Consider the following 27960-nt stretch of genomic DNA (forward strand, 5'->3'; position numbering starts at 1 on the left):
TTGCATCAAAATGAAACCTAGTTAAGGATTATGTATACTCAAAACTTGATGTTTCAAAAACACAAAATAGCAATATTGTAAACAAATATCGATTATACAGATAAATTTGATATAAGGGGAAATAGCCATGATATCTTCATTGACACAATTTCATTTTTTACTCATAAAGTTCACAGGAACGAAATAAAATGTCTTTAAAGGAGATTTATATAATAATGGAAAATGTTTACATCTTTTCTCCATTCGGAACTACTCGGAATACTTCGCACATTTTATAAACTTTGTCAGCTGGGCAATTTTATGGCTAATGCAATGCAAATTCTCCGTAGACTTTCCATTTTCGAAATGTCCCGCCAAAAGAGATGGAAGCACTTATTGAAAAAGAGGATATTCGGACCAAATTTTGCATTTCCTTTTTTCATAAAAAATTTTTTTTGCAACAATCTAATCGTAAAAATTATGTTTCAATGTGTTTTTGCGTATCGTTTTACATATTATATTATGGTTTTATTGTCTCGTGTATAGTTTCAAACTACTGGCTGAAATCAAATCATAATTTTGAAAACACCTTGTATTAATTCAATAACAAAATAACACATATATAGGCAATAAAAGTTATCTTAGACATTCAATGGTTTCAAGCTCCTATAAGTAAGTTTTTTTTTTTGTTTTGTTTTTTGTTTTTTTTGTTTTGTTTTTTTTTTTTTGTTATTTTGTTATAATACTCACTCAAAGAAATAAGAAAAATTCGGAATAAAATAAATTCAAACTTTGATGTTACAATTTTTTTTAATCATATAATAATTAAAATTATTCATATTTTACTAATTTCCACCCTCCAAATCGTTTTATTATTTGTAATTATATCAAATAAAGAAAACCTTGGTTAGGGTCCCGTGGACAATTTTTGACGGATTTTCGATAAACATTCAGAGGTCACAAGTCACAAGGTCATTAACCTAGTTTTTTTGAAAATGAAAAATAGTTCAACTATAGTGGTTTAACAATTTACAATAAGTAGTCTTGTTAGAGGAATAGAGGAATTTTTGCGCCCCTGAGTAAACGTAATCCTTAAATTAAATTTTCTTGAAATTAAACTAAACAAAAATTAAATCTTACATGTAAACTTCACCTGCTGCTGCTAAACACTTAAGGTATCCAAGAAATGTTTGTTTATATATCATTATAAATGCACGATAAATAACGCAATCAGCCTCAACAATACATGTACATTAAAACGAAACATAAGAACATTGCGTGATAACATACATTATATTACATGTAAGTACAAACACGAGAACTACTATGAAAACAAAACCCTGAAAGTAGTTATATTAGCTATAAAAAAAAATCTTATTTATGCTGATTTCAAAGTAAATTTATTATTTTACCTTTATCCATTTATATCCGATACATTGAGGCCTTGTATACGAAGATTTGTCAGTTGATTCATAGAAATTACATATGATGCTTTACATTTCGTTTCAATGCATTGTCAAATCTGGGGAAATATATGAGGATTTTTACAAGATTTACAAATTTTTAAAATAGTTAATCATTCAATCTGTTGTGTTTATGTAAGCATTGTAACCCCTAGGCCTCTTGGGGTTTGTTTTCAAGGTCATTGTCTAGCTGAATAAATGCATATATTATATTAAATCATAATATTAACTTTATTGTATTACGAGATGTCAATTGAATAAAAAGGATGACCCAGTCACGCCATTGTAATTATCTCTCTTTCTCAATTGAAATTACGGTTAATGCGCACAAACAAATTAGTTCGCGCTTCATTAGTGGTGTAAGAGTAATTAATACACCATTTGTTGTAAAATACAAAAAAATGCAATAAGTAAAGTTGAATAGAATAATTGAAGCTACAGTCCATCTATTAGCTATGCTTATTTTTATGAATACTGGAGTGCATTAATATTTTTTTTCCATCATGTTTTATACTCTTAAAAATTTATTTAATTTAAGAATAAAGAAAAGTCACATCAATGTATATTTGCCATAAATCAATGTATTTATGACATTAACAAGTCTTGATAGGGTCATAATTAACAGAATGGCTATATTGAATAAACATGATTATGATGGTTTGATGAAGTTCAAACACATAATAAATAGAAATTTAAAAATTACAGAATTAAAAAAAGAAGAAAATACGACAGGCTTTTCTTTTAATTTACTATATTTTACTTTTAAAAGGATTACATACATGTGCAACTAGAAATATATATGTTTTCAAGATATCTTTTCATCCTCTTCGTGTACAATAACAATACATCGAAATAAATGAAGATAAAAATACTAAATGTGCTTAAATATTTATTTAGACACTTTAATAGTACAACGTGTGCTTTTTAATAAGAACCTTAACCTTGATAAGCCTTTAAGTAAGAAAACGACTCATTTAAGACACAATTTCCTACAATATTTGTTAGCTCCAGCTAAAAAACAATATACTAAACCCCAAAATTCGAATAAGTGATCAATAAGTTTATTTCTGGGTGATTTTTTTCTTGTAAGTCTGTGTGTAGTAAGGGTCGTTCTTCTTTTCGTCTCCGAAGATGAAATGCTTTTCTATTTCAGGAGAGTACTTCAGGGCGGGCGCTGGCTTCTCATACACTGCCGCAACCTCTCTCAGGAAGTGTGGTGCATTACCACAACAAAGGCCGACGTACTGAACACCAATGCTTTTGCTCTCCTCAGCAAACTTCCGAATTTCCTCTCGTGTACAGTAACAGGAAGACAAGTCTAGAGGAAACGCCATTTTTTCTAGACATAGAAAGAAGGAAAAAGGTTTTATTAAACAGTAAAGACTTCCTATTGAGATAGCAGGTAATTTTCTATTATTTCAGAAAAAATTATGTCATCACAACAAGACAGGAAGTGACATCATCTAAATTGATAAACTGACCTGTGCCCGGTACAGTCAGTGAGAAGAAGGTCACTTGGTTTTCATTTGTTCTGTAGGGCACTGGTAAGGCTGCAATAGGTCCCTTTTAGAAATAAAACTTGTTTAAAAGATATTTGTTTTATTTGTTTTGATGATCATTTCTAGTTGGAAAACGCGTGGTGGATTTTTTTTTCAAATCTAGAAAATTTGTCACTTTTTAGAGAACTTGAACTTGTGTGTAATTTTTATAAGTATGTGGTTATCGTAAAACTCACAAAAGTTAATCCTGAGCGAAATACTACGACTTTATAATATTCATAATGATATCGATGTGCACAGTGTACTGAAAAGGGATCACACATATATTTTTTACCTTGCAAGCTTTGCGGATAATCTTTAGGGGTTCGACCATCGTTTCAGGACCTCGTCCGCAATTCAAACCCACGACATCCGCACCAGCTTCTTCTAAACGTCTGCAAGCTTCATCAACAGGTATCCCATCATGCATATTTAGCGTCATAGGAAGTGACATAGTAACTACTGATGGTAAGCCTGGAATATTCATGTAAAAACGTTTTAAACGTGTTAGCTTCATATTTTTCCTTGGATCTTTGGAGCCAAAAGTGACTCGAAACCAGAGTCGAAACCAAATTTTGAGAGTAATTTTTCTTTATATATCTTTGGCGGGAAAGAATGAATGAGAGAGAGAAAGAGAGAATAATTTTGAATTCGATCAAAGCAAATCAATAGGAATCTTGAGGAGGATGGTTTACAAATTACACATCAGTTCTTCCTTAAATTTAGATCATTTTATTTTTTTAAGAATAGACCTATTAAAGAACATTCCGTTTACATGTATATTTTATCTGTCTAGTTTCAATTCTTTCCTTTAAGTTCTTAATCGTCTTCTTCATGAGATCAACACAGTAATTAAAGAATTGATCAATGACCATGCAGCTCTTAATAACCGTTGAAAAATTGTTTGTTTGATTATTTGTTCTTTACCATTTCCATACTGTTTGATGCATTCCAGGGCCAGTATTGCCTCTCCGAATTCTCCAAACGTCTCCGCCACGATGAAGTCAGCTCGTCCTTCCACTGCCCACTCTATTTGTTCCTACACAAACAATATATTTTCGTGGATTAAGTGAAGTGTTAGAGTTTCAAAATTACATAAAGTCGATGTTACTAAACAGTAGACAAGCTAGGCTACTTTCTATAAAATATTTTTGTAAATTCAATAGGACTTATGCTTTTCCCTTCTTTATAAATGTATCGTCATAATTGAGGTCATATTTTAGAAAAGGTCATCTGAGATAGGTTCACGATGATCATAAATCAAAAATTATGTTTTGACACATATATCAACTTTGGGTATTATATTGTAGTTTTAATCTTTTGGCCATAACCATTAGAAGAAGCAGAATTTGAATTTTTCCTTCTTTTTTTTTTTTAATTTACTTGTCGAGATTTTTTGGTTGAGTCTAACCCCCCCCTCCCCCCCTTACAAAATTAATGCTACGTGCCTGAGTTTCGACTGTTTTGAATAAATTGCCAATACAATAATTTGCCAATTTTACCTTGAACATGTTCCGTGCTTTGTTTATTGCATCCTCGTCATCCCTTTTGTACACGGTAGTGTTGCAAATATTTCCCGCCATCAATGTACCAGTCTCGTCTGCTACTTCCCGCGCAATTTGAAGAGCCTTCATATTCATTGCTTTTAGGTCTGCTTCTCTGTTGACCAACTTAAGTTTCTCTCTGTGTGCATAGTACTGAAAAATATTTATAGACCCTGTAATTATTGATTAAAGATTTTAAAATCATATCCATGCAATTATTAAATTCATGTATTTGATATTTTCAATTCATATCGGTATGAAAACACTTCGAAACTTTACAAAGAATATTATTATTTTGATTTGAAATATGAAAAATTCACATCATTTCGGACTTTTAGGGTAATGCCAGGATCTCCTTCAATTTATTACCGATAGAATGGTTAAAATCTATAAATATAGAGTTGATTTCTATACAATGTATGTAGGCAGATTGAATCAATGTTTTATCAAGACGAGACGGTAGGAATGGTTGTAAAAAAAAATCTTTGAAACTAGTCTATATAGTACGTAAATGCTAAATTTCTATGATATTGGATTTTTTTTACCACGTCAGAAATAAAGATGCCTTGCATTATCTACATGTTGTTATGACATATAAAATACAGAACACGAATGTCCTTTAGAGAACATAACTGTAATTACATCTGTATAAATTATATGTATTCGATTCAAGTCCAAACTTTAAAAAACACGATTTGTATGCACATAATTTCTTTCCTCAAACAAAGACGATATAATTGCGTACTATCATTTAAGAAAATTCTTTATACTACCGTAAATGCAAGGACAACATCACTTCCGGAGCGAACGTACTCTTCGTGTAAAGACTTCACAAGTTCCGGATGTTCAAGCACCACTTCCGGAACAAAACTTCCGGACTTCAGATAGCCACGTCTTTCAAATTCAAAAATGTAGCCTTCGGCTACAACTAATGACTCTCCGTTCTTCAACCTTTCTCGAAGACCTAGAATAGGTGTAAATTAGAAACTTGCACAATTCTTTGGTTTCTGAATGGTAATTTATGATAATACAAAAATTTAGAGAAATGTTGTTGTTTCGTATTAACGAACTGTAAGTATATCTATAATATAAATTTGATCAATCAAAATAATGATTTTAATGCTTTTTTTGTCGTTAAGGTGATATTATCGATGATGAGTCATATTGTGTGTTTTGAATGTATTGAGTGGTTTTAAATAAGTATGGTATGGTATGGTATGGTATGGTATGGTATGGTATGGTATGGTATGACATGACATGGCATGGCATGGCATGGCATGGTATAGCATAGCATAGCATAGCATAGCATAGTAAATGAGTATAGTATACATGTAGTTGTTATGTATGACAAAAGGCTAAACTTTGGTATGTTGACAATTAAGGAAAACATAAAAGCATATTTTTCTGTAGAACATAAAAATCAATTTCAAGGTTTTGAGGCTTCAAATAATTTGTACAGCCATTAATACATGTATATAGTCACAAGCTTCCTCAAACAGATTTTGGATGAAATGAATTCCATGTTCGAAACAACCGCTTTGACATACAACCAATATTGAATACATGTATATTAATATGAAAGAGGTGCTCTAAAACTAATATGATGGATACGCAACATTCTACAGTGTCTAGAGTGATAGTTGATCGCCGTGATCTTAATGTTTTCTGTCAAACTATCTCCTCCTCTACATGGGGGATGGGGGGGGGGATGCAGCCAGTTAACTCTAAACAAAAAGAGGATGCAGACAAACATGTGGCTTCTAGTTAACAACTGAAAGAGCTCCTCCCCCCCCCCCTTCCTCCCTCTTTTATAAGCAGGGACAATGCGTTTCAAAGTTCTCAACCTTATAAGCGAATCCCTTCAAATTAATATTAATGAACCGACGCACCCTGGTCAGCGATAGCAGTTTGTTAATGATTCTGACCCGGCGACGACAGGTTCGTCACTGGACATGATTATATTTCTCCCTAATCATCAACAATCAAAGGTTATCTGTGTATCTCGTATGCACTTTTACCAATTTATGCAGAATTTTCCTAGGGGTATGACACCACATACTTAATTTTCCTTTAAAAAATTAAAAATCTTAATTGCACTGGAAAGTGACCTGGCAGATGTAGAATTTGAATATGAATATTATCGTAACTACATGTACAATGTGAGTGAAATTAATTAGTCATGTGTTTAAAACAAAACAAATGCGTACCTTTTCGGGACATCTTTCAAAGTTGATGGGCGACTCAAAGTATGGAAAATCAGTGGTACAATCATGTTTGTGTGAAAATAACGCCGAACAGATAAATACTGCAGTTTACCAGTATCAATACGATCATGCAATAGTTTAAAATGCATTGAAATCTTCTTTTTATACATTGTGCGCATAATCAAATTTATAAAAGCACATAAAAAATCACGCTTTTAGCAGATCAATAGAAAATGAATGCCATCATAAATTATATACATGTACTTAACAAAAAAACTTTATCATCTAGTAAATACAGGCTACCAAAAGGACTTATGTGTTTGTGCCAATCGCAAGCTCTCGGGCTTTGTAGACAAGCGAGAAAATCTCGAAGGTATAACATATGCATGTAGGCGTTCATGTCAATCCTGTTTTTAAAACGTGATGCAAATACAGAAGGATTTATTCATATAATATGTTGCGAATTTGAGTTAAGCTTTAAAAAACTCAAGATATACCCGCAAAAATATCACATAAAAGACATTCAAGACTTTTATGATCGGCTTATTGATCATGTATAATTGTTTATTTGTTTAATGCTTTATTTTTGTTTGGTTTTTTGTTTCCTTTTTTATATAATTTTTTTTTTTGAGGGGGTGTTTTTGTTTGTTGGTTGTTTAGTGTTTGTTTGTTCGGGTTTTTTTTTTTGGTTTTTTTTTTATTGTTTTGGGGTTTTTTTTCTTGGTTAAACTTTTATTTCGTTATTTGAATCTCGTCTACAAAAACTATTGTAAAAGCAAATAATAGAAATGTACTTCAAACAATACATTACATGCTTAACATTGAATATATCATAAACGTATAAACATAAACATGGCCACTTTGTGAAAATTTGTGATTTGTTTGTATCCATATTAACGTTCCATACAACGCTATGTCTTATCCAAATACGGAACCAGTTTTTAACCCAAATGAAATTTATCTTCATGCCTCTGCACTTCACATTTGTTATCTGGGCTTTATTTCTGTCTCGCCAATATTTGGTTTCATTATCTATTCGGTACTCCATGTTAGCTGTTTACTTAAAAATAAACGCAGAAAATACGTCCACATCAAGCAAATGCATTTATTACAGAAACTGACGCAAACATTTTAAAATAAGCTACTTGTCGTAAGCTACATGTAATTGTACGTGTAGCAACATGTCAACCTGGCCATGACAAGTAAGTAGGTCATCTTGGATGGCGACAAGATAATTGCGAGCAGACTTCAATGTTTGTGATATGGAAATAGAAAGTTCACGTAAGGATAGGAACGTTTAATACACATTATTCTAATGTGACCTGTTTCCCGGTGTTTCATGTTTAATCACTAATAAAAAATTTTATGAATTATTATACAAATGAAAAGGAAATCTTCCCTTTTTTAGAACATTAAGTTATGTATACTTAATATGTTTATAATATATATCATCGTCGGAAACCCAAGGTCGGTTTCACATGTGTGTACTGATCGTGGGGTAATCTCTTGAACTCTATGTACTCAACTGTTTCTATATTCATCTGACCACATCGTAACCGAATTTGCTTTTTAGCTCACCTGAGGCGATAAAAGAAATCTCGAAATGTTTGAGGCTTTAAGTAATGAAATAATTATATTTATAAACTATCATAAAATATGTTTATATTCCATGTTTATACTTTAAATTCATTGATGTCATAAAGGACATGCATTTGGATAAAAGCTGCACTCCAGTTTTACAATAAAAATATATTGAAAGAAAATTTCAACTAAATACAGGCCATATAATTTACTTAATTGATGTGAACGCATTAGCAGGTTTTAAAAAGTTGTAGAATTTTATGTCATGATAAAATGAGATGTCATTGTATTGTATTGAATACACGTGCACTAAATCATCTCGTACATGTATTTTGATTTTAAAAAATACCAATCAACTCAGCTGTTTTTACAAGTATATATTTACATCTACCAAGTATTATTCCCTCTATTTCTTACGGAAACATATAGTTAATTCATAGCTCTATAGAAACAGCCAGATTGAAATCTGCACGCCCCGTTTATTGATTGGTCGAAATCTACAGCGGCTGAAACTGACAAGAAAGTGACAGGACCAAACTTGACTATCGATTAGTCGAGACCTACATGTACAACTAACTAGGAAAAATCACGAACTGCACGAAATAATCATGACGACGTCAGACTCAAAGTCTCACAGGAGACGATTTGGCTGGGGTTTTTTAGTTAACGTACTTTCGTATATTAACAGTAATTAAGTGAATTTTACTTACTTGTCATAATCAATTTATCAATTGGCTAAAAGAAAGATGTTAATATAAACAATAAAATGCATTTTATTGTTTAAATATTAACAACCACTACTATATGGTAAGTAAGATTCCCTCTATTCCGTACGGATGTTAATTGTAATTCACAGCTCTATAAAAACTAACAGGACTGAAAACTACCACGATTCAGTTCTAATCAGTTTATCTATCGGTCGAAATCCTCAGCAACCTAAGAAAAATCACGGACTGGATGAAATGATCATGATGATGTCAGACTCAAATTCAGACATAAGACGACTTGGCTATTTCGTTAATCCAACGTACGTACGCGTACAGACGTACATTAACAATAACTTACTCAATTATGATTCATGTAGTTTACGAAAGCATTATCATTGCAGAAAAAATGTACATAACCCGCATGAATCACCAACGCATTCAGCCCACCCCCTTTCTACATTGATTGAATCTCTTCATAACCCTTAATTTTTGACCTTGAAATTCTTTGTTTTTTTTCTAAACGTATGAGACCATTTATGAAATTTATACGTCACTTTATACACAGTTATCCTTCTCACATGCTAGGTTGGTCTTAACACTTCGCCGTTTATTGTTGCATGACATCATATCCCCCCAAAAGTTCGACAAATTGATTCTAACATTAATTTGACTTTAACAAACACAAATTGAATTTTGAATTCCAATGTTTATTTACTTAATGAAAATAATGAATTTCACGCATTGTCTGTAAATTCTAAATAACATAAATGTATTTAATATAAAACTGTAGGATTCTTTAACTTTTTCAGGATAGGGTGAAATAACAAACTCAAAACAAAACGAAAGCACAAGCGTTATCAACATCTTAAAAAGCATTAATTTGCTTTCCCATTATCTGATCATATGTTAAATATATTAGATTTGTTAATACTGTTAGGTTCATGTACACGTGTATATAAAATTTAATACAAAACTTAACTGAAAAAAACTTTAAAATTTAACAATTAATGCAAACAACATATAATTTTTTTATCATACAAATATATATATCACAGAAATCAATTAGCTTCGGGCTGCAACAACACCGGGTCCAGTATTTTCTGAAAACTTGTTGGTCTGAAATCCGGAATACACAAACGGACTGGCTCGACTTTTAAGCGTCGTTCCAACATCTGGGTGTTGATTTGTATTCAAGCTGTAGGCATTCGGCCCTGGCCCTTCATCGACTGAATTTGAAAGATTTAAAAGATTGCAAAGAGGTAAGAAACATTATAATAATCTGAGCAACTTACTAATTATTATAATACTTAATGTATCCGTAATCTCCCAATTATAGAAAAATTAATTTTTAATGCAAATACTCAAACTGGGTAATTCATTATGGAAAACAAACGGAAGATCTAGATATAACTGGAAATTTTTTTATGAATCTACACGATCTTTGTATTTAAGAAAATAATGATTTTTCTACAGAAAGACGTTTATCTGATGATTTACTTACCTTTTGAGAAAAGAAACATTATAATAATCTGAACAACTTAAGAAAATATACTTACCTTTTGAGTCATGTGATCTGCCGGTGATTGAATACTTGGGAGCGCCATCATCTTGATCACGTGGTACATAAGAAGCAGGACCAGGACTGGTGCGACCTACAGGGTGTGATCATGTTATAAAAGTTAGTGACGTCAATAAATGGATAATTACGATGTTCTACTTTTATGGTCAATTTCATTGATGCTTTATTAAAATTAATAAGATAATTTTTAGAGTTAAGAAAAGATAAATGAAAAGCCTTAAAGATAAAATATAACAGTTGAAGTTTTTTCAGTGTATTTAACACAATGACTACTAGAATTTTTTCCACAGATCATGGAAGGTTTTGATGAAACAGAACAGTGTAATATTATGTTCTTGGAGGCTACTCACTATCTGGTATCTCAAACCGTCTCCCCATGGAAAACGCCGGACCTTCAGATTTTCGTTTCTCGTACTCGTATTTATTGGGAGCAGGGTTCTCGTCTTATATGAAATATAACCATAATTCTTAGGTAGAGAGAGTTTTCTCCCTTCTTAGAATATAAACAAAATCTGAGCGAATGAGTCAACTTGAAGACCATTTCCGTCCAAAAAATTACCTTTGATAAAGGTATTTAGGTATTTTATTGATGTGATTGTTTTCAAATAAATATACTGTACTTAAATGAACAAATTTCTTCATGAATGGACAGTTTACCTATTTTCTCTTTTAACTTCTCTCCTATCTTGTAAGCGGGAGAATCATTGGTAGAAAACTTCTTCCGGGTGCTATAACTTCCGGGACCGGGCAACTCTTTGGCATCTGCAAGAAAAGATTGCTTCTTAAAAAGATTTAAAAAGAATTAGTTTAATTCGATTATGTTAGACCTATGAACAACTAATGTCTAAACCAATAACCATTAAATAAAATGTATTCTGCATTTGCGTACCGACCTTTCGCTGTGTAGTTAAGAGATTCCGGATAAGATGGTTTGGTTTTCTGTCTGTTAGAAAACACCGGAGTCTTCCGGAGATTGGCTTTCGTGAGAGAGTAATCCGCCGGACCGGGCCGTGGAGGTTCTACGGAGATTTAAAGAAAAAAAAATTATTTGCTTAATTGCTTTTAAACTAGAACTCAAATGTTGAGTGAAATTTTTCTGGTAGTTTAGTATATATTTATATTGTTTTTATCTTTTGATTGTTTTATAAAATATATTTTATTCCTGGAACTTTCACAGTAACTGTTATGATGATTTCTTGAAGTTACTAAATACATGTAGCTATGTTTTCAATACATGTAGCAGTTGAATGGAAACCCAATACCATAAGAAAACATTCCTATGCAAACTTGATTTCTCGAAACACAAATAAAAATATCACACAAATACACCTTCACACAAATCAACCAATTTTCAACCATTTTAAAAAGAAAACCAAAGCTTATAAGATATAAGCTACAACCTATATTTTCAAATCACAAGACTTCCAACACCAGTGATGATTCCCCATGAGAATACAATGTGCATTGTACGTATACCTCCGAAAAGAGAATTAAGTCGTCTCCCCTTGAAAGAAACAGCCGGGGAAGTGTTCAAGACAGAGCTGGTCACTCTATAATCATTTGGACCCGGAGTTTTGTCTCTGGTATTTATTTCGGGCTTGATATACAAAGGTCCTCTATTTTGTTGAAACGGACCCCCGTAATGCTCTCGAGCCCGACTTTCTTTCAAGCCATTATATCCACTTCCTATTGTAGTTCTGATGTTATACGAGCCCGGCGCTGGGGTATCGTTTGAATCATCCGGAAGTAAAAATGTTGCATGATTTTCTTTAAAATTATCAAATCTTCGGGTTCGGTCTCCTTTGAATGACACGCCCTGGCTATTCATTTCAACAAATGCTCTTTGTCGTGATTTTTGCCTCGTTTGAGACCGACTTTCTGAATGAGACCCTCTAAATGACGTTGCCGAGTCTGTACCTATTGTGCTTCTAATGTTATATGCTCCGGGGGCCGGAGTGTGCTCAATCATGTCCGGAACTAGAAACAATGCATTCTGGTTCTTTGCTGTTTCGAATTTCCTCTGTCTGTTTCCTTTCATCGACACCCCGGGAGCTTTACCAAAGACAGTTGGCACATCATACAGAGTATCGTTTCTGCTTTTTGCCGAGAGCTCAGGCGAAATGTATGTTCGGCCATTTTCGGACTGATAGGGTCCAAGACTGCCCCTGCTCCCTTTGAAACTCGCTGACGTAATCGATGATCCCACCGAAGTCCCGATGTTGTAACTCCCAGGACCCGGTGTTTCCTCTATTGTGTTTGGTAGAAGAAAACCACAATTCATTCGTGGAGTTTCGTTGAAGTTTCTGTTGCGGTCTCCTTTCATAGAAACGCCTGAGGTCTTCCTAATGGAAGAAGGCATTTCATAACTGTTCGGACTTAAAAACCTTGATCCCTTTTCATCAAATTGGGGTTGCACATGCAATTGGCCCCGGTTGGATTGAAACGGACCACTTTGACTTCGACGTCCTTTCAATGAAGGCATCTTCCCTCTAAACCCGAATTTATCTTCCACATTGTAAGCATTTGGACCAGGTGTGTCATCCACAAGATTTGGCAACAAGAAACATGCGTTCTTTTTCGCGGAGTCAAAATTTCGCCTTCTGTCACCTTTGAATGACACTCCCGGTGTGGTTCCGATTGAAGTTTTAATCTGATAAGAATTAGGCGCCGGCGTATCTTCAAAGTATCGAGGACTCAATATGTCGGATTTTGAACCAGTCGTGAAAAATGACCGCGGACTGAGATCGTTGTGACTCAACGTCTTTTTCAGATCGAGGCGTGGGACCCCAAAATGACTACTGATACTGTTCAAATCCATCATTGATCTAGCGAAATACTCACTCATTGTGAGTGATTGGCGTTATGAAAAGTTTAATGATAAAGATACTTTATGATGGCCCAACAGGTTTTGTTGGCAGTAAAAACTGATCCAAGGCTATTTGTTCTTTGATGTTAAAATGCATCTATGCATTTAGCAAGAACATTGTAATCATATATACTTTAAAAGGACACAGTCGTTAGATTGGTAACCCTACCTTCAGGGTCGAACCATTTGTAAGCGAGAGTAGTTGCTCTATTGTCACAGAGAAGAGAATTCGACAGGAAGTAAGTTGCAGGAGATGGTCCACCTATAATAGATATACACTGTATACTATAAATGTAATATTTTAATTAAATCGATTAAAAGAGATTTAAGACATCATTTTCACAGAAAAATAAAAGTTCTTTAAATGAAAATAACGCCTCTTTAAGGATTTGAATCACATTTTTGTTTAAAAAAGAGATTATTTAATTTTTGAATCTTACTTTTGTCCTTTTCCTTCTCGTCCTTCCGGCTTGCAATGATTACGGACGTAGCTTTGCCAATGGTTGTCCCTACATCATATGTGTTTGGAGACGGACTGTCTTTGTTTATTGCTTTTAACACAAAGTATATTACAAATCAAAAAAAGATTATAATTATATAAATGCATTTTGTACATAGAAAATTTCACCTGTACAAGGCGACATTTCTGTATACTTAAAAATAAAACCAGTCTTGGTAATGCATTTCTAAGAAAAACATGCGTTAATTATAATGTAAGAAACCTATCTTGTTGAGCAAAATTTTTCTAGCAAAATAACTCTACTGACGACTTCTGTTTATAAGAGAAACAAAAATGATATATTTCCTTGCGAGTTATCTCTCCTACTTAAGGGTAACTCTACCTTTATTTTTTTCTGCAGAAAACTATCAACAAACGAAGAAAAACCTCAAACTATTTTTGTATCACACTACATTGTATTTTGCTCTTTATCAGATTAGCAAATAATTATATGTGTAACATTTCAAAATATCAAGTATGGTGGATTATGGTACGATTAGTGATAAGAAGAAGACGTTTTTGGAATCGGTTTATATCTCTTACTTACATCTCTGGACACTCGGCGGGGGAGGAAGTTTGCAGCCAAAGGAGTAGGACGGACCACGTGACTTTTCTTGGACGATATAATCAGATGGCCCTACAAATAAACTAGAACTCAATCTCAAATTCTATCATAAGGTGTCATTTTCTACAAATGTTAAATTATCTTTTGATATTTAATACTAGAAAAGAAAACAGATGAAGTACCTGGAGAGTATTTCCAAACTGAAGTTCTTGCTACGCCAAACGATTTCTTGGGGCCGCGACCAAAGTAAGAGGAATTGGGTCGATAGTTTGGTCCAGGTGTTTGGAAACCTTAGGCAAAAATGAAGAACCTAAACTATCAGATTTATAGATATTCATGTACAATGACGTATCCCTGTAAACCAACTTTTATTCCCGCGTGAGAAATGTTGTCGAGGTTTGCTAGAGCCTTGTCTACGCGAATATATCTCGCCGCGAACTCTTAACTGCCTTATGGGTGAAATAACAACATGGGCGTGGATAAGGATTAGTCGCGAAAATTCGTTACCGCGAACCAGTTTATTTCCGTGAAACCGTGAAAAACAGTAATCACGAATAAAGGTTGGTTACAGTATGTACAGTGTATATGTAGGTTAAGACATTACTATGTAGTATTATGTACATGTATCAATGCATGTTCCTTTATTGTTTTCATTCCATCTAAAATTCTTGATACATAATGCACATGTATAAAGTCCGTATCATTAAACTACATTCTTGTATGTAGAACAAATCAAGCAAAGTAACCCTCACCCTGGGAGTCCACGGGTTGGACCTGGCTGTTTGGGGGACCGGTGTAAACCTCAGACCGCTGTCTACGGGCGATGCTGAACTTGGGCCCACAGTTGCTGCCGCACTGGTCGTACTTAGAGTTGTACTTTGCTGGACCAATCACAGTGCAGTACTTACCGGCTGATCAAAATATAAGATTTCGGAAAATTTATTTACCGAAACGTTGGAGAAAAAGCATAGGGTTAATACTATTTAATCTTTAATAGAAATTTATGCATGCTGCTTGAAAATTAAGTAAACAAAGCGATGAAGAAATAATAAAAATGGTTTAATAACACTAATGGATATACAAATATAAAACCATATAGTATACTAGTATGTGTAAGTGTTAATGCATGATTCATTCATTGGACATAGTTTGAAACACTTTTCAAGAATATCCGACAATTTCATTCATCGTAAGATTCAAATGATTGGATACTATAAAAGTCGATTGAAGGCAATCTAATTAAAATCAGCTCCTTCACGCTCTTGTACATGTATTTGATACGAGAGCATGAAGGATCTAATTTTAATAAGATTGATTGAAGGTGTCATTTAACTGATCTTAAAAGTTAATTTTCATTAAAATAAAAATCTATACACTGTAAATTAATCAGGGTAAGAGCGTGTACTTCAAATGGTTCCGAATATTTTATATTCTCTGTGAGAAACAAACCGCCATACGACCGGTATCTAACTGTTTTCCGGATATGTCATTCTTGTTTAGGTAAACTTTTGAATTGACTGAATTAGCATCCACAACACAAATAATATGTTTTACGGTGCTACCGTTCTGGCGAGCGCAGCAAGAATTACACATACCTTGCATCATTGTCAACTTATAGTTTTATTTAGGTATCAACGAACGTCAAAGAATTTTTGAGAGAGTATGCCAAAGGCACTTATTTTAATGGTTATGATACATACAGCGAAACCCCCTACCCCGAGAGAGAGAGAGAGAGAGAGAGAGAGAGAGAGAGAGAGAGAGAGAGAGAGAGAGAGAGAGAGAGAGAGAGAGACCGGTTCCTGTTTGTTGGTGTGTAATTTCCCACTTTTAAATTTGATGGTCTGACTATATGCAATATCTACATAAATTTTTTAACTGTTTATTTTTTCATTTTATTCCTTTTTATTTAATTCAAAATGTCCTATTGTTTATTTCCTCCCTACTCATATACTTACCTGCCTACTGTACATGCATGCACAATTATAGATTAAAAATGGATCGATATGACAGTAAAGTATGGCTCTTGCTAGTATATATACATGAAATCTCTATATTAAAAAAAATTAAAAACAAATCATATGTCAATGAGGCAGGTATCGCAGTCTATACTGAAATAGCCAGTACACTCATTACAGATGTTTGATCCACCTCTAAATTTATCGCGGGAAATATAGCGCGAGTGCACTGTGACGTCATCCATGACTTTGTTCGTCTTTGTTTACGTTTCTCGACTCAATACGGAGGTGTGGAAGCATGTAACAAATCTTTTGAGTCTCGCCAAAGCATATGCGGTACTCAAAACGTGTCTTCAAACTTTAAGTCACCGTAAATTACGAGTTAAAAGTCGGCCATTTTTGGCATAGCACCACGGGTGAAAACATTAGAGAGCATTATGGGACGTAGACAAAAAATTTTGTTTGATGAACTGTAGGTTTAGCTCGTTCTTTTTCCCGCGCACACTTGTTCTTTGAGCTCGCTTCGCTCGCCGGCGCTGCGCGCCGGCGCTGCGCTCGCTATTAAAAAGAGACCATGTAAAATTATAACATTAAAATTTCATTAGATTTGAACGCTGAACTATTTTTTTCACTATCATTCATTTTACAAGTGGTTTTTAAAGGTAGTTTGGTTTGTTTTGTTGTTTCTTTAATGAATATACCTGTCTGGTAACTTTTGATATTAATTTTTTTACCTTCTTCGTCAAAATAACATTTACTCCTCCCCTTTATTGTAACTTTTTTGTTCTTCCATATCAAACTTCCGCTTGTCGAGAAATCGGACGGGCCTGGATTCTCATTAGCTATAATCGAAAAAAATATCCCAACACATTGTAGATTTTGTTAACTAAGGTTACCATTAAAATATTCTTGAAAAAATTAATTTTACTGCACACGAACATTTTGAATCGAGATAAGATGCATACCTTTTTGCGGTTTATACTTCCCGGAAATGGAGTAATGCGGAAGTGACGTTTTAGTGCTAATCAAAGGGAGATAATCTGCAGGGCCCGGAGTAGGATTACCTTAAAGAGAAATATAAATTGCAAAATACGATTTGGTTGAATAAAAAAAGATGTAATAGCTGAATATGTGAAAATGCATGTAACGTAAAAATTGAAACCAAGTTAATAATATAAATATGACTCTGCAAAATATCGATCTCACGTTTAGTTTATAAAATGATCGTTATGAAAAATAATAAAAACATTATAATATTACACAAAATTTTAATTATTTTCCCGTTATTTGATATATTTTTCCATTAAACAATAAGTTGATTATTATGAGATTTATTACCAATTGACTTTCACATCGACATTGTATCTTAGGGCGGTCTAAGTTATGGTACTTGGGCCAAATCCCAATTGTATTTTTGTACAGTAAAAATATGTTCAAATCGTATCTTAGAAAGGTAAATTAATTTTTCTGTGTAGTAAAAGAATTACCTGAGAAATTATTTCAATCAAACCAATTCCAAAGCACAAGGAGTCATAAAAAAAGAAGAACCGTATTTCAAAATTGATTTGTTTCATGAAGTCTTCACACCTTACAGTTTCTAAGTGTAAAATATCTGTTTGAAATCAATTCTCTTTCATTGTTTTAACTTATAAAACAAAGAAAAGAAATGAAAGCTATGTTTCGATGCGCTCAAAAACTAGACACCTTTACAATTAAAAGTTATAACCTATACGCGGAAAACATGGGTCGACTTTTAAATCGCACATTCCAGTCTACCTGAGACCTGGGTCGGGAAATTCAATCAATATACCCAAGTCCATTTGGTGTGTTCATGCAGCTTTTAAATGGCGATCGAACCTTAATTACGTCTAAATGCTTGTCAACTCGTTGATGAAGCAGACATTTTTATAGTTCAGACTTTATTACATCATGAAATCAACCATTCCACTCAGAATTGCAGACACTGTAGTATTAATTATTCACCCCCCCCCCCCCCCCTCTTCTCCTTCCTATTGTATTGTTCGTGACTTGATTGCGGTGAACTTTTGCTTCCAATTATTGATATTTTTATATTGATTTTAATTTTGCTGCTAACTTCAAGCATACAATGGATAATTGATAAATAAATAAATATAAATTTTAAAAATGTACAAATAGATAACTGGCTGAATTTCTTTGTACACTATTCCAACAGAGATTTTATTTGTTGGTAAAAATCCATTTTACTGTAAAATTCAATACAGATATTGTGCATGATTTTATTTTCATGTTGAACTGTGATTTGTTTTTTCTACAGGATTCTACAAATATAGACTTACCGAGTGACGTCAGGGGTTTCCCGTCCGTCGGGACTATGTATTGACCCATGGCATCACGGGTAACTGAAAGCGTAAAAGAATATTGCAGATATGTATTGCAATTAAACATTGTGACCAAACATTGTAAAAAATGATGCCTCTTATCCCCCCCCCCCCCCCCACAAATCATTGGCGTCGGAAGCAAATGAAAGTGGTGGGGTGGGGGGAGGGGAGGCTAACTTATCAAAAACCTTGACAAGAAAAAAAAAGGGATTTTTCCTAGTTCCCCCTTGCCCCAGTTCCGATGCCTACACACAATGCAAAAAGAGTTGTTTCCTTCTGAAAATATGTTTAGTTCTGCAGGATTCAGGATACATGTGTTTTACGATAGGATGATAGAGAGAAAGAGGAAAGAGAGAAAGAAAATAAATAAATTGTCAGTTCCAAATGTAGCAATTGTATTGATCGCTATTTAATGAAGAATTATACACATAGAAACGTAATAGGTGCTGGTCATATTAAACCGGTGGGACAAAGGTTCGTAGACGTGTATCAATCATTTATGCATTAAAATGTCAGGCGCTCTCGTTACTTCCTGTACCGACCAAATAACAAATCCATACACAACAATAATCAACTCTGCTGAAAATTATATTAAAAACTCTCTCTCTCTCTCTCTCTCTCTCTCTCTCTCTCTCTCTCTCTCTCTCTCTCTCTCTCTCTCTCTGTGAGTACCTTTCCTCTCCTTTTTTTCCTGTCTCTCTGAAGTAAAATCAAAACAGTAATCTATTTTATTACACATCTAACGATAGCTACATGTAGCTTAGAACTAGCAAACTCAGAACTCTATTATCAAGCTTGCCCCATACCCCCATAATCATACCAAATCCCCCCCCCCCCCCCGCGCTTTTTTTTTTTCTCACCTTGACTTCTTTTAATGATACTACTGAGAACGTGAAATGAACGGCTAATTGACATTGATGTAAATTTTTATGTTCCGCATTGTTCTTGCAATTAATTTTTCTTTCCTTGGTTACCAGTAATCAACCCCGTTTTATGTTTTTCACTTCATAAACGAATCAATGCCTTTAAAAGATACACTTATTTGATGACAATATCAATTTTATTTAGTTTTTTTTTTTTGGTACGATGAAAGAAACAGGGTAAGGTTATCAGAAATCGTTGAATTCTCCAAATCATCATTTTTTTTTCAACAAACTAATCAATAAATAAGAAACAAATAATTATGATAATCATTTTCATGATGAAAAGAGAAAAAGACGCTCGGTAACTCAGTGGTCAAATCGCCTACATAAGGGATAGATTTAACAGAACACATTTCTTACATTCTTACTGTCCATTCACTGTAAACCACTTGCATGTATGTATGATCATTAAATATTGTATCAATTTTTATAGACAAAGGACAAAAATTAAGACGGCTTGGTGGTCAAAATATTACTCATTGAATTTATTTTAAATTTTTACATTTAATTTGTTAAGCTAGAAAAAAGGAAAAAAATTCATCAGCTTTAAGATTTCAGGTTTTCTTTTTATATCTTTATATACAGAGTTCTTCTTCTAAAGAAATTCAGTTCTAGAGTCTAAAAATGGCAAAGACTATCCAGCCTCTTAATATAGTGTTGCACGTAGGCACTAAAGGAATGAATGAATATAAAAAGTTTAATGTTGAACGTCTTATTTGAAATGGGTTGAAGATAAGCTACCTTAACTATCTTGAAAAATATCCGTTTAGATAAATCAGGGTAAATCTACAATTATATACTAAAGTCAAATTGACCCATTGACCCTCAACACCCCCCACCCCCCCCACCACCCACCCCACGAAAAAAGGCGTTCTTTTCCTTTACTTACCCCTCTCTCTCTCTCTCTCTCTCTCTCCCCTCTCTCTCTCTCTCTCTCTCTCTCTCTCTCTCTCTCTCTCTCTCTCTCTCCCCACACACACACACAGATAAGTTAAAATAAGATAAGTTTACATAGAATAAGATTGACCACTACCAAATGTACATGTTGATTGATTATCAGTGAATATAAAACTGACCTTTTTCTTTGCCCCGTTTGTTCAATCTTTCCTTCATTACACAAGATTTATATATGTCCCTATTTACGTCGTAAGAACAGTGTTCAAAATAGAACAACTATGCATTAGTGCCGATCCATTGATATCAAGTAATTCAAATTCATCACCTAATGATTTCTTCCGCATCACCCGGAGCTTGCATATTCAAACGCACTAAACACCAAGAGTTAAACAGTTTCCGCACTGAGATCAAGAAGGTAGTTTTAATTGTTTTTTCAGCAATAAAAAAAAACGCGCGGGCGAGGCAATGAATAATAAAAAAATTAATTGAGCATGAAATGATAAAAAAGAAACAATTTGAAACTTTAATTAAAGAAAGTAATAAACATTAAAAAGGCTACCTTCATGATTCTGCTTCCTTATAGCGTAATTGAATTTCTTCTGTAGTAACGGAAGGTGTAGATCATTTTTCATCTCCATTTGTACTGTTGTTTACTGTTCGTTCTCCATTGAATGACAATAAAATCTATGACGTCACAATAGAGATGACGTAAATATTTGTTGCTCTTGTTAAAAAAATATCGAAATTTCAAATAAAAGGTAACAACAACAAAATCATAACCAACCTTTTTTCGTCTACAGTGACTACTCTATCGATCGACCTATATATAGTTTAGATTTTGAGAATGTCATAAAATGTACGGTACTGACTTGAAGTACTTGGACTCTATCAGTTGTTTTATATGCTGTTAAATAAACATTGCACAATTACATTTTATTGCCGGGCCCTAGTAATCTTACGATTTATTGATCTTGCCATTGACCTAAAATGACATTATCATGGCATGTACAAACAGTTGTACGTGGAAAAATCCCTGCGTTTAAGGACTGAAAAGAAGTCTATCTTGAATGAACTATTTTGCGCGTATTTCTGCGCAGATATATATTATACATTGGCACAGCAAGACCATGGGTTATAAAGAAAAAGTATTATTTTTTTTCTCTTCGTTGATGAAGAAATTTTGATTAAATCAATTAATAATCAATTAATAATCAAACATATTTATATCCAATTTCGTCTTGTAAAATAATTTTAAAGTTTACAATTTATATAATATATATATATATTACATACATACCATTACTGCATTATTAAGATTTTGTAAAAGATTTTCTTTTGGGTATACCAGCTATGAAAAATATTGTTCGAATATAGCATTTTCTGTGACGTCCCTGTTAAAAGTGTCAAATAAATACCAATTTACAATCGGAAAAATCTAAACAGAAAATCCCCAAATGGAATTATAATCATTGTTTTTTTAATGGAAAGAGTTAATTTTTATTATAGTATACATTGAATTTTATTTCATTACACGCGTCTCTAAATGTTGTTTTGTATACTTCAATTGTTCTGGATGTTGTGATGAAATTAGTTCTTCGTGCATACGTAAGTCTGAATGGATGACATCATAACGATAGGGAATAAACGAATGGGTCGTGGTCTTGTGAAAAAAAAAACCCAAAAACAACAACCCACAATCCTATATAAGTATTTATGTAGAATGAATCAGAATGGTCAGCTTTTCCAAGATCCACATGCATGTTTTCATTTAGAATAAATAAATGAATTATGCATCGTTAGTCATTAAAGTATTCAAGTATAGCAATAAAAATGAAAACCTTAGAAGTAATCTGAAAAGGTTTTATGTGTAGCTTTTTGGTTTTAATTTATATTGAAGATGCAAATTTCTAATTCAACTGAAAGAGTCCGTTGAATCAATAACCCCCCCCCCCCCCTTTTCACACACACTTCTCCATTTATATTGTACACGAGATCTAGACACACCTTGTGTACCTTCCACATAATGTCTTGGGGAAAATATTATTTTGAGAAAACAACACCACGCAAAATTTTATTTTAATATGTTTAGTTGCACGTATTCATTATTTTGATTTACATATTAGATAATATCGCTAGTAAAAAATCAACTGGTATCATGTCTTTAATTTTAATGTTAATGAAAATATGTATGCGTCAAGTAAAGAAAAGAAAATTAGGATGAAAAGCATTTTCCAAAGTCAAAGGTTTTTGATCCGCTACGTGAGTAGAGATAAGGAGGATTAGACGTTGGAAGATGTGGGTAAAAGAACTTCAAAATACAAGTACAAAGTGCAAGTGTTATTTTCACTAGTGAAACTGAAGTATTACTTAATTATAATTCAAGGTATAAATTCTAGTAAATGTTTTATCACAGTAAAAGCAGTAAATTACGTAACTCTTAAATCACTGACACTGAGACATAAAGACTTTTTTTCCCGGCAGATTCCAAAACGATTAATCATATTTATAAAACTAAGATTAGATTTAATTATCCTATATGCAGTTCGTTTGAAAATATATGTATTGATTTATAAATCGTTCCGTGTATTATTAAAACAATTGGCAAGTTAATATTCAAAGAGGAGAAAAACATCATTTGAGATTCGTATAGCATGTATTGTTTGATTTACGTCATGAACGCGTAAAATTGGCACGCGCTCTATCGCGCCCAGTTATCGCTTCATCGCTGTCTGTTACACAATTTACCCAGTGTCTATTGAAATTTTCCGGTAGCCGCCATTAGGATGCGATGACCCGAGATTAACTTATGTTTGAACTTGATACCATTTATCATAATTAATGACCGAAGTCTGTTTATAATGGAATACTTGAGGAAAGGCCAACGAATTGTGCTTGAAGAACTATGTAATCTTTAATTGTAATTTTGGTTATACATGTACATGAAATTACAATTCTTTATTTGTATTATTCATTAAAAACATTTACATGCAGAAACGGTATTTTTTAAAGAAATATATATGAAAAACTTTAATTGAAGGACTTCGAAAATCCGTAAATTTGTAAATCGCGACAATATATTTTTTTTCTATTACATGTACATGTACAATAGTGCCCTATCTTTGAGAAAAAAATTAAGGTGTACAAAAGATGAATTTTCTGGTAAACTAATTATACAGCCTCAAATATTGTTTAAAAATTTAAACGAATAACAAGTTTAATTGTATGGGCAAAACTTGTCTTAAATCTAAGTTCGGAATAATTCACGCAGTACACGTACGTCTATTAAAGACCAAGGGATTTTAATGAATGTGTATTGAAAAGATAACAAAGGCGAGGCGCATGTTGGGTACAGTCAGTCTTGATGACTTTAAAAGATATCAGATTCCAGATCGGTGGGAACGCCGTAGTGCCAAAAAAAAAAACCCTCGAACAAACAGAAGCTTTAAGAACAGTGCTACTAGAAGTTGCGGGAAGGACAGAAGCGAAAAACGATCGAAAAAGAATTGAATTACGGATTCTTAGTTTGATATTGAAAGGAAATTTTTGGTTTTACTTTTGTCTAATACTGTACATAGAAGCAAGATGGATTCAGAGCAAAGGAAGAGAATCACTTCGAATATAACTTTTCTGAAGGAACGGCTGGGTTACATGGACCCCATTTTGGACCGTTTGGTCGAGAAGAATGTGTTGACAATGGAACAGAGAGAGAGGATAGAGAAAGTACAGCCTCCCACTCCACACAAGAAATTCAACGAGTTCATACAGTTCTTGCTGGCGTCTCCGGATCCGGGAACGTTTCCTTCTTTTATCGCATCCCTAGAGGACGAGCGATATTTCAACATTGTGGAAAGATTGCAAAAAGACGGTATGTTCTACTAAATATTTGGTTTAATAATCAGTTAAATCTATAAAACTTTCTTTAAAAACTTGTTCTGCTGGAGAGATGCTTATAAAATCATTTGATAGATAGGACTTACTACTTCATACTTTTTTACTTCTGTGTGGAATTCTGTCGTGAACCAATTACAATATCTGCCATAAATTTTCGGTTTTAATTTACAAGTTGTTGGCTTTATATTCATTCGGTTTCCAGCAAATACCAAAAAAGCCCAATGTGTATAATATGTTTTACTAAAAAACAATTAACAGTTGATTTTATATTTAAACCGCCCATTATTATTTTTCAATAATGACATGGAAAGGAAATTGTATGAATCAAACAAACTTCAACTTACATGAAACATATGTGTCTTAATATGTTAGATTTGTAATAGTTCGAAAATAAATGCCATGTCATCTCTGTTCTATTTAATTAACAAGACAATTAAACTTCTTATATTTACAAGCATTTAAATGTTGAAACTTAATTCCAATTTGCAAGGATGATTTAGCAAAATAATTAATGGAAAATCTACCAAAGCCTTTTTCAGATAGCCTAGCTCAAAACCATATAATAATCTTGAAAAACTGAATTTATCCAAATAAATGAATTACAATTCAAGTTTACAAGTTTTTTTTCACACTGGACTTATGTAGATATTCTTTTAAATTAAAAAAAAATTGTTGTAAAACTTAATATATTAACTTGAAATTTATTCAGTCCCGGGAAGAAAGAGTGTGTCACGTGACACTTACGTCAGGCCTCAGACCAGCGTATCTCGCCCCAATACAGCCGTGGTGACGCAAAAGCAGACCTCGGAATCCGCCGTAGTAAGTCTTGTCATAAAAATTTTGAAAAATCTGTTATTTGTACTAGAGAAAACAATATCACCTCAATCACCTGATATAAAAGATCTTTTTTTATATACACGAATCCATTTTTCTCAATCGTAGTCTGCAGTTCCGGAAAGAGTCGTTCGATCAAAGACTTCCGTATACAGACAGCCTGCGTACCACCTGGTCGATGACGAAACGGACACGACTACGTCAGATTCTCCCGTTCCACAGAGCCCGTCTCCAGTCAACCGCCCGAGGACCTCCAACAACCATGACCCACACTACGGAGGGGCCAAGATCGCGGACAGGGTCACGGTCGCTGTGGGTCACATGTTTGCGGAGTTCAGTGGGAAGCTGACCAATGATCTCCTGGACGGTTTTGAGAGAAGGCGACACGAGGAGCGAATCGATATGGAAATTCGAATCGAGAAAAAAATCGACCACGTGATCGAAAAACGAGTCGACGAGAAACTGGCGGTGTTTAAGCAAGAATGGGAGCAGGAGAAGGCAAACTACTTGGAAGGCAACCAGATGGCGCTTAACTCTCTTCAGGACAGCATTGAGAGACTGCAGTCGTACCAAGATGAGTATATCCTGCTGAAACAGAAATACGAACAGTTGCAGTCGACGCACTCCCAGATGCGCGAGAAGGAAAATGAAAGATGGCAGAAGCTATCAACGCTCAACAAAGATAACAACACCTTGAAGAACGAAGGTGAGGTACTGCGAGGTCAGATCATTGAGCTCAGGGACCGCGTCCAGGAACTGGAGAGCGACAACCGGGTCCTTAAGGACAACGAGATCCAGGACCAGTGTAAGATCAACCAACTGGTGGCCGACAAAGAGGACCTGCTATCGGAGCTGGAGAGAACCGAACGGGAGAAGATGGATTTGAAAATGAGAGTCGACTCTCTATCACGCGAGATCGAAAAGCTTCTGAACAACCAACAAGAGCGTGCCAGTCAAGAGGACAAGGCTTACCAAGATGCACTACGAAAACAAAATGACCGACTTGATGAATTGTACAAGGTCGTGCAGGCTCTTTCCGATCGGGATCGGCAAACAAGAAATTTGTTTATTGGCGGTTCTTCCATGTCGAAAGCCATCAGATCAGCTGCGAGGCCTCCTAAATAAGGCCGGCTGAAGAGGGAGGGGATTATGAGTTTGATATCGTCTTTTTGGTTGGTATTTTGTTAGTTACGATACCAGGTATTTGAAAGCAGTTTCGATCTTAAGAAATCATGAGCACCAAAGCGTCCCCCCTGGATCAGATATTTCCAAAAGACCGGTATTACACAGCATAGTATACAATTCAGTATTGATATTTTCGGGTACTGAGAGTAAAGCATTAGAAATCCTTTTCATCTGACTCTTAAAACGGTACCATACTAAACTCATGAAATTGTTGAATTACTTTGTTGCAATTAATGATTTAATAGTCATGTTTGATTATTTGTACAAATTTTATTGTACGATTGCGTGTCTGTTGTTCAAAATATATACATTGTATAGAAAGACTTCGTTATAGATACATGTACATGTGTATGTTCATATGCTCTCTTTTTTACATCAATTTTTGTTTTGTTATTATTTTGTTTGTTTTTCAAAATGTACTCTTGTTGATTTCAAGAATGTAGGCCATTAGCCATTTTGAACAAAGTAGGACAATTCCATACGCCTTATTTCTAAAACAAAAAATTCCATATTGCCAGGTTCTTTAAACCACCCTATCTATTGGATCTTTTCCCTAACAACTTAAACCCATGCATTGTAACAATTGTGTTGTGTTTAACCAATGTCTTTTCTGTTCCTGATAAGTATCGTTCCAGAGAATGATCCAGGATTTGTTTTTAAGCCAAGTTTCATATATATGTATAAATATTTATTGTGTTCATACCTATTTTATTGTATCTGAGGCATTTTAAGTGGTTCCTGTTGAAAGCAACATGAGCTGTAATTATTTTTTCATCTCGCGAAATTTTTTGGGGCAAAATCTTAACAGACAAAAAGAATAATATTCTATAAATTTCTGTTTGGCATCTTGCTGGGAGAAAAATTTATTAAGAGGATTTTAATTGAAGTAAAATTGAAAATGTCGTCCTGTACAAACATTATATTGATAAGTACAGAATTCCATGATTTGATTGTATTAAATTATAAAGGGCTCAGCTAATTGCAGAACTGTCATAGATCATGAAAATATATTTTTACAGCAAAATGATATTCTTAAAAATACAGCTCATATTACTTTATATTTTCATCATTTTGAAGAATTTTGATGTCGAATATTAAATAAGGAACTTCATTTTATTTTTGAAATATGAATAATAACAAATATGTATTTATTTATAATGTTTACGATTTGTAAACACAAATCAAGAATATGTATTTGATGACAAATTAGAAATTTTTTTGCAATACATGTTTATATCCATTTACATATTATACTATCATGGGTTTCACTAAAAAATAAAAATATCAAATCTATACTCATCTTCTTTTTGCTTTTATTTATAATGCCTTTTCAAAGAACAACAACTCTTTTCTCAACTTGACAAAAATGAATGATAATTAAAAATAAATA

The 27960-nt window shown here is 33.7% G+C and overlaps 3 protein-coding genes and 1 long non-coding RNA gene across 7 annotated transcripts; 2 read left to right on the forward strand and 2 right to left on the reverse strand.

The window, feature by feature from the left end:
* Window positions 1-2481: 2481 nt before the first annotated feature.
* Window positions 2482-6820, reverse strand: LOC128160196 (S-methylmethionine--homocysteine S-methyltransferase BHMT2-like). Its single transcript, XM_052823483.1, has 7 exons — window positions 6732-6820; window positions 5298-5488; window positions 4483-4677; window positions 3908-4019; window positions 3276-3454; window positions 2924-3005; window positions 2482-2781 (listed from the first exon to the last, which is right to left on the reverse strand). The coding sequence occupies exons 1-7, from the start codon at window positions 6742-6744 to the stop codon at window positions 2504-2506; spliced, it is 1050 nt and encodes a 349-aa protein (XP_052679443.1). The 5' UTR covers window positions 6745-6820; the 3' UTR covers window positions 2482-2503.
* A 2910-nt stretch (window positions 6821-9730) lies between these two features.
* On the reverse strand, window positions 9731-21639 carry LOC128160195 (uncharacterized). Of its 4 annotated transcripts, XM_052823481.1 has the most exons (15): window positions 21445-21639; window positions 21220-21344; window positions 18799-18861; window positions 17446-17544; window positions 17215-17322; window positions 15278-15436; window positions 14708-14815; window positions 14508-14597; window positions 13902-14012; window positions 13631-13723; window positions 11489-11614; window positions 11253-11357; window positions 10946-11038; window positions 10573-10668; window positions 9738-10242 (listed from the first exon to the last, which is right to left on the reverse strand). In XM_052823481.1, the coding sequence occupies exons 2-15, from the start codon at window positions 21296-21298 to the stop codon at window positions 10079-10081; spliced, it is 1494 nt and encodes a 497-aa protein (XP_052679441.1). In that variant the 5' UTR covers window positions 21299-21344; window positions 21445-21639; the 3' UTR covers window positions 9738-10078. The 4 variants fall into 4 exon arrangements, with proteins under 4 accessions (XP_052679438.1, XP_052679441.1, XP_052679440.1 ...); XM_052823480.1 differs by lacking the exon at window positions 21445-21639 and having other exon boundaries at window positions 21220-21369; XM_052823482.1 differs by lacking the exons at window positions 21220-21344; window positions 21445-21639 and adding an exon at window positions 20840-21056.
* Window positions 10202-11008, forward strand: LOC128160198 (uncharacterized). The gene is made up of 3 exons (XR_008240254.1): window positions 10202-10275; window positions 10490-10694; window positions 10886-11008. It is a non-coding gene; the product is annotated as an uncharacterized LOC128160198 (long non-coding RNA).
* A 2460-nt stretch (window positions 21640-24099) lies between the features above and the next one.
* LOC128161715 (uncharacterized) lies at window positions 24100-27856 on the forward strand. The gene is made up of 3 exons (XM_052825078.1): window positions 24100-24525; window positions 25261-25370; window positions 25494-27856. Exons 1-3 carry the CDS (start codon window positions 24243-24245, stop codon window positions 26508-26510), a joined length of 1410 nt encoding a protein of 469 aa, XP_052681038.1. The 5' UTR covers window positions 24100-24242; the 3' UTR covers window positions 26511-27856.
* Window positions 27857-27960: the final 104 nt, after the last annotated feature.

The sequence above is a fragment of the Crassostrea angulata genome, chromosome 8, assembly GCF_025612915.1.
Source record: "Crassostrea angulata isolate pt1a10 chromosome 8, ASM2561291v2, whole genome shotgun sequence".
NCBI lineage: Eukaryota > Metazoa > Mollusca > Bivalvia > Ostreida > Ostreidae > Magallana > Magallana angulata.

What these genes read in the sequence shown, in the direction of transcription:
- LOC128160195 (XM_052823478.1), bottom strand. Translation starts at nt 13,440, where the DNA reads ATGAGTGAGTATTTCGCTAGATCAATGATGGATTTGAACAGTATCAGT. An exon ending in ACTTAATTCTCTTTTCGGAG is followed by an intron (nt 11,615 to 12,071) that starts GTATACGTACAA and finishes AAATCTCCGTAG; the next exon opens with AACCTCCACGGCCCGGTCCG. An exon ending in ACGGTTTGAGATACCAGATA is followed by an intron (nt 10,669 to 10,945) that starts GTGAGTAGCCTC and finishes CACACCCTGTAG; the next exon opens with GTCGCACCAGTCCTGGTCCT.
- LOC128161715 (XM_052825078.1), top strand. Translation starts at nt 24,243, where the DNA reads ATGGATTCAGAGCAAAGGAAGAGAATCACTTCGAATATAACTTTTCTG. An exon ending in GGAAAGATTGCAAAAAGACG is followed by an intron (nt 24,526 to 25,260) that starts GTATGTTCTACT and finishes AAATTTATTCAG; the next exon opens with TCCCGGGAAGAAAGAGTGTG. An exon ending in AGACCTCGGAATCCGCCGTA is followed by an intron (nt 25,371 to 25,493) that starts GTAAGTCTTGTC and finishes TCTCAATCGTAG; the next exon opens with TCTGCAGTTCCGGAAAGAGT.
- LOC128160196 (XM_052823483.1), bottom strand. An exon ending in ATGTTGTCCTTGCATTTACG is followed by an intron (nt 4,678 to 5,297) that starts GTAGTATAAAGA and finishes AATATTTTTCAG; the next exon opens with TACTATGCACACAGAGAGAA. An exon ending in CATCAAACAGTATGGAAATG is followed by an intron (nt 3,455 to 3,907) that starts GTAAAGAACAAA and finishes TGAATATTCCAG; the next exon opens with GCTTACCATCAGTAGTTACT.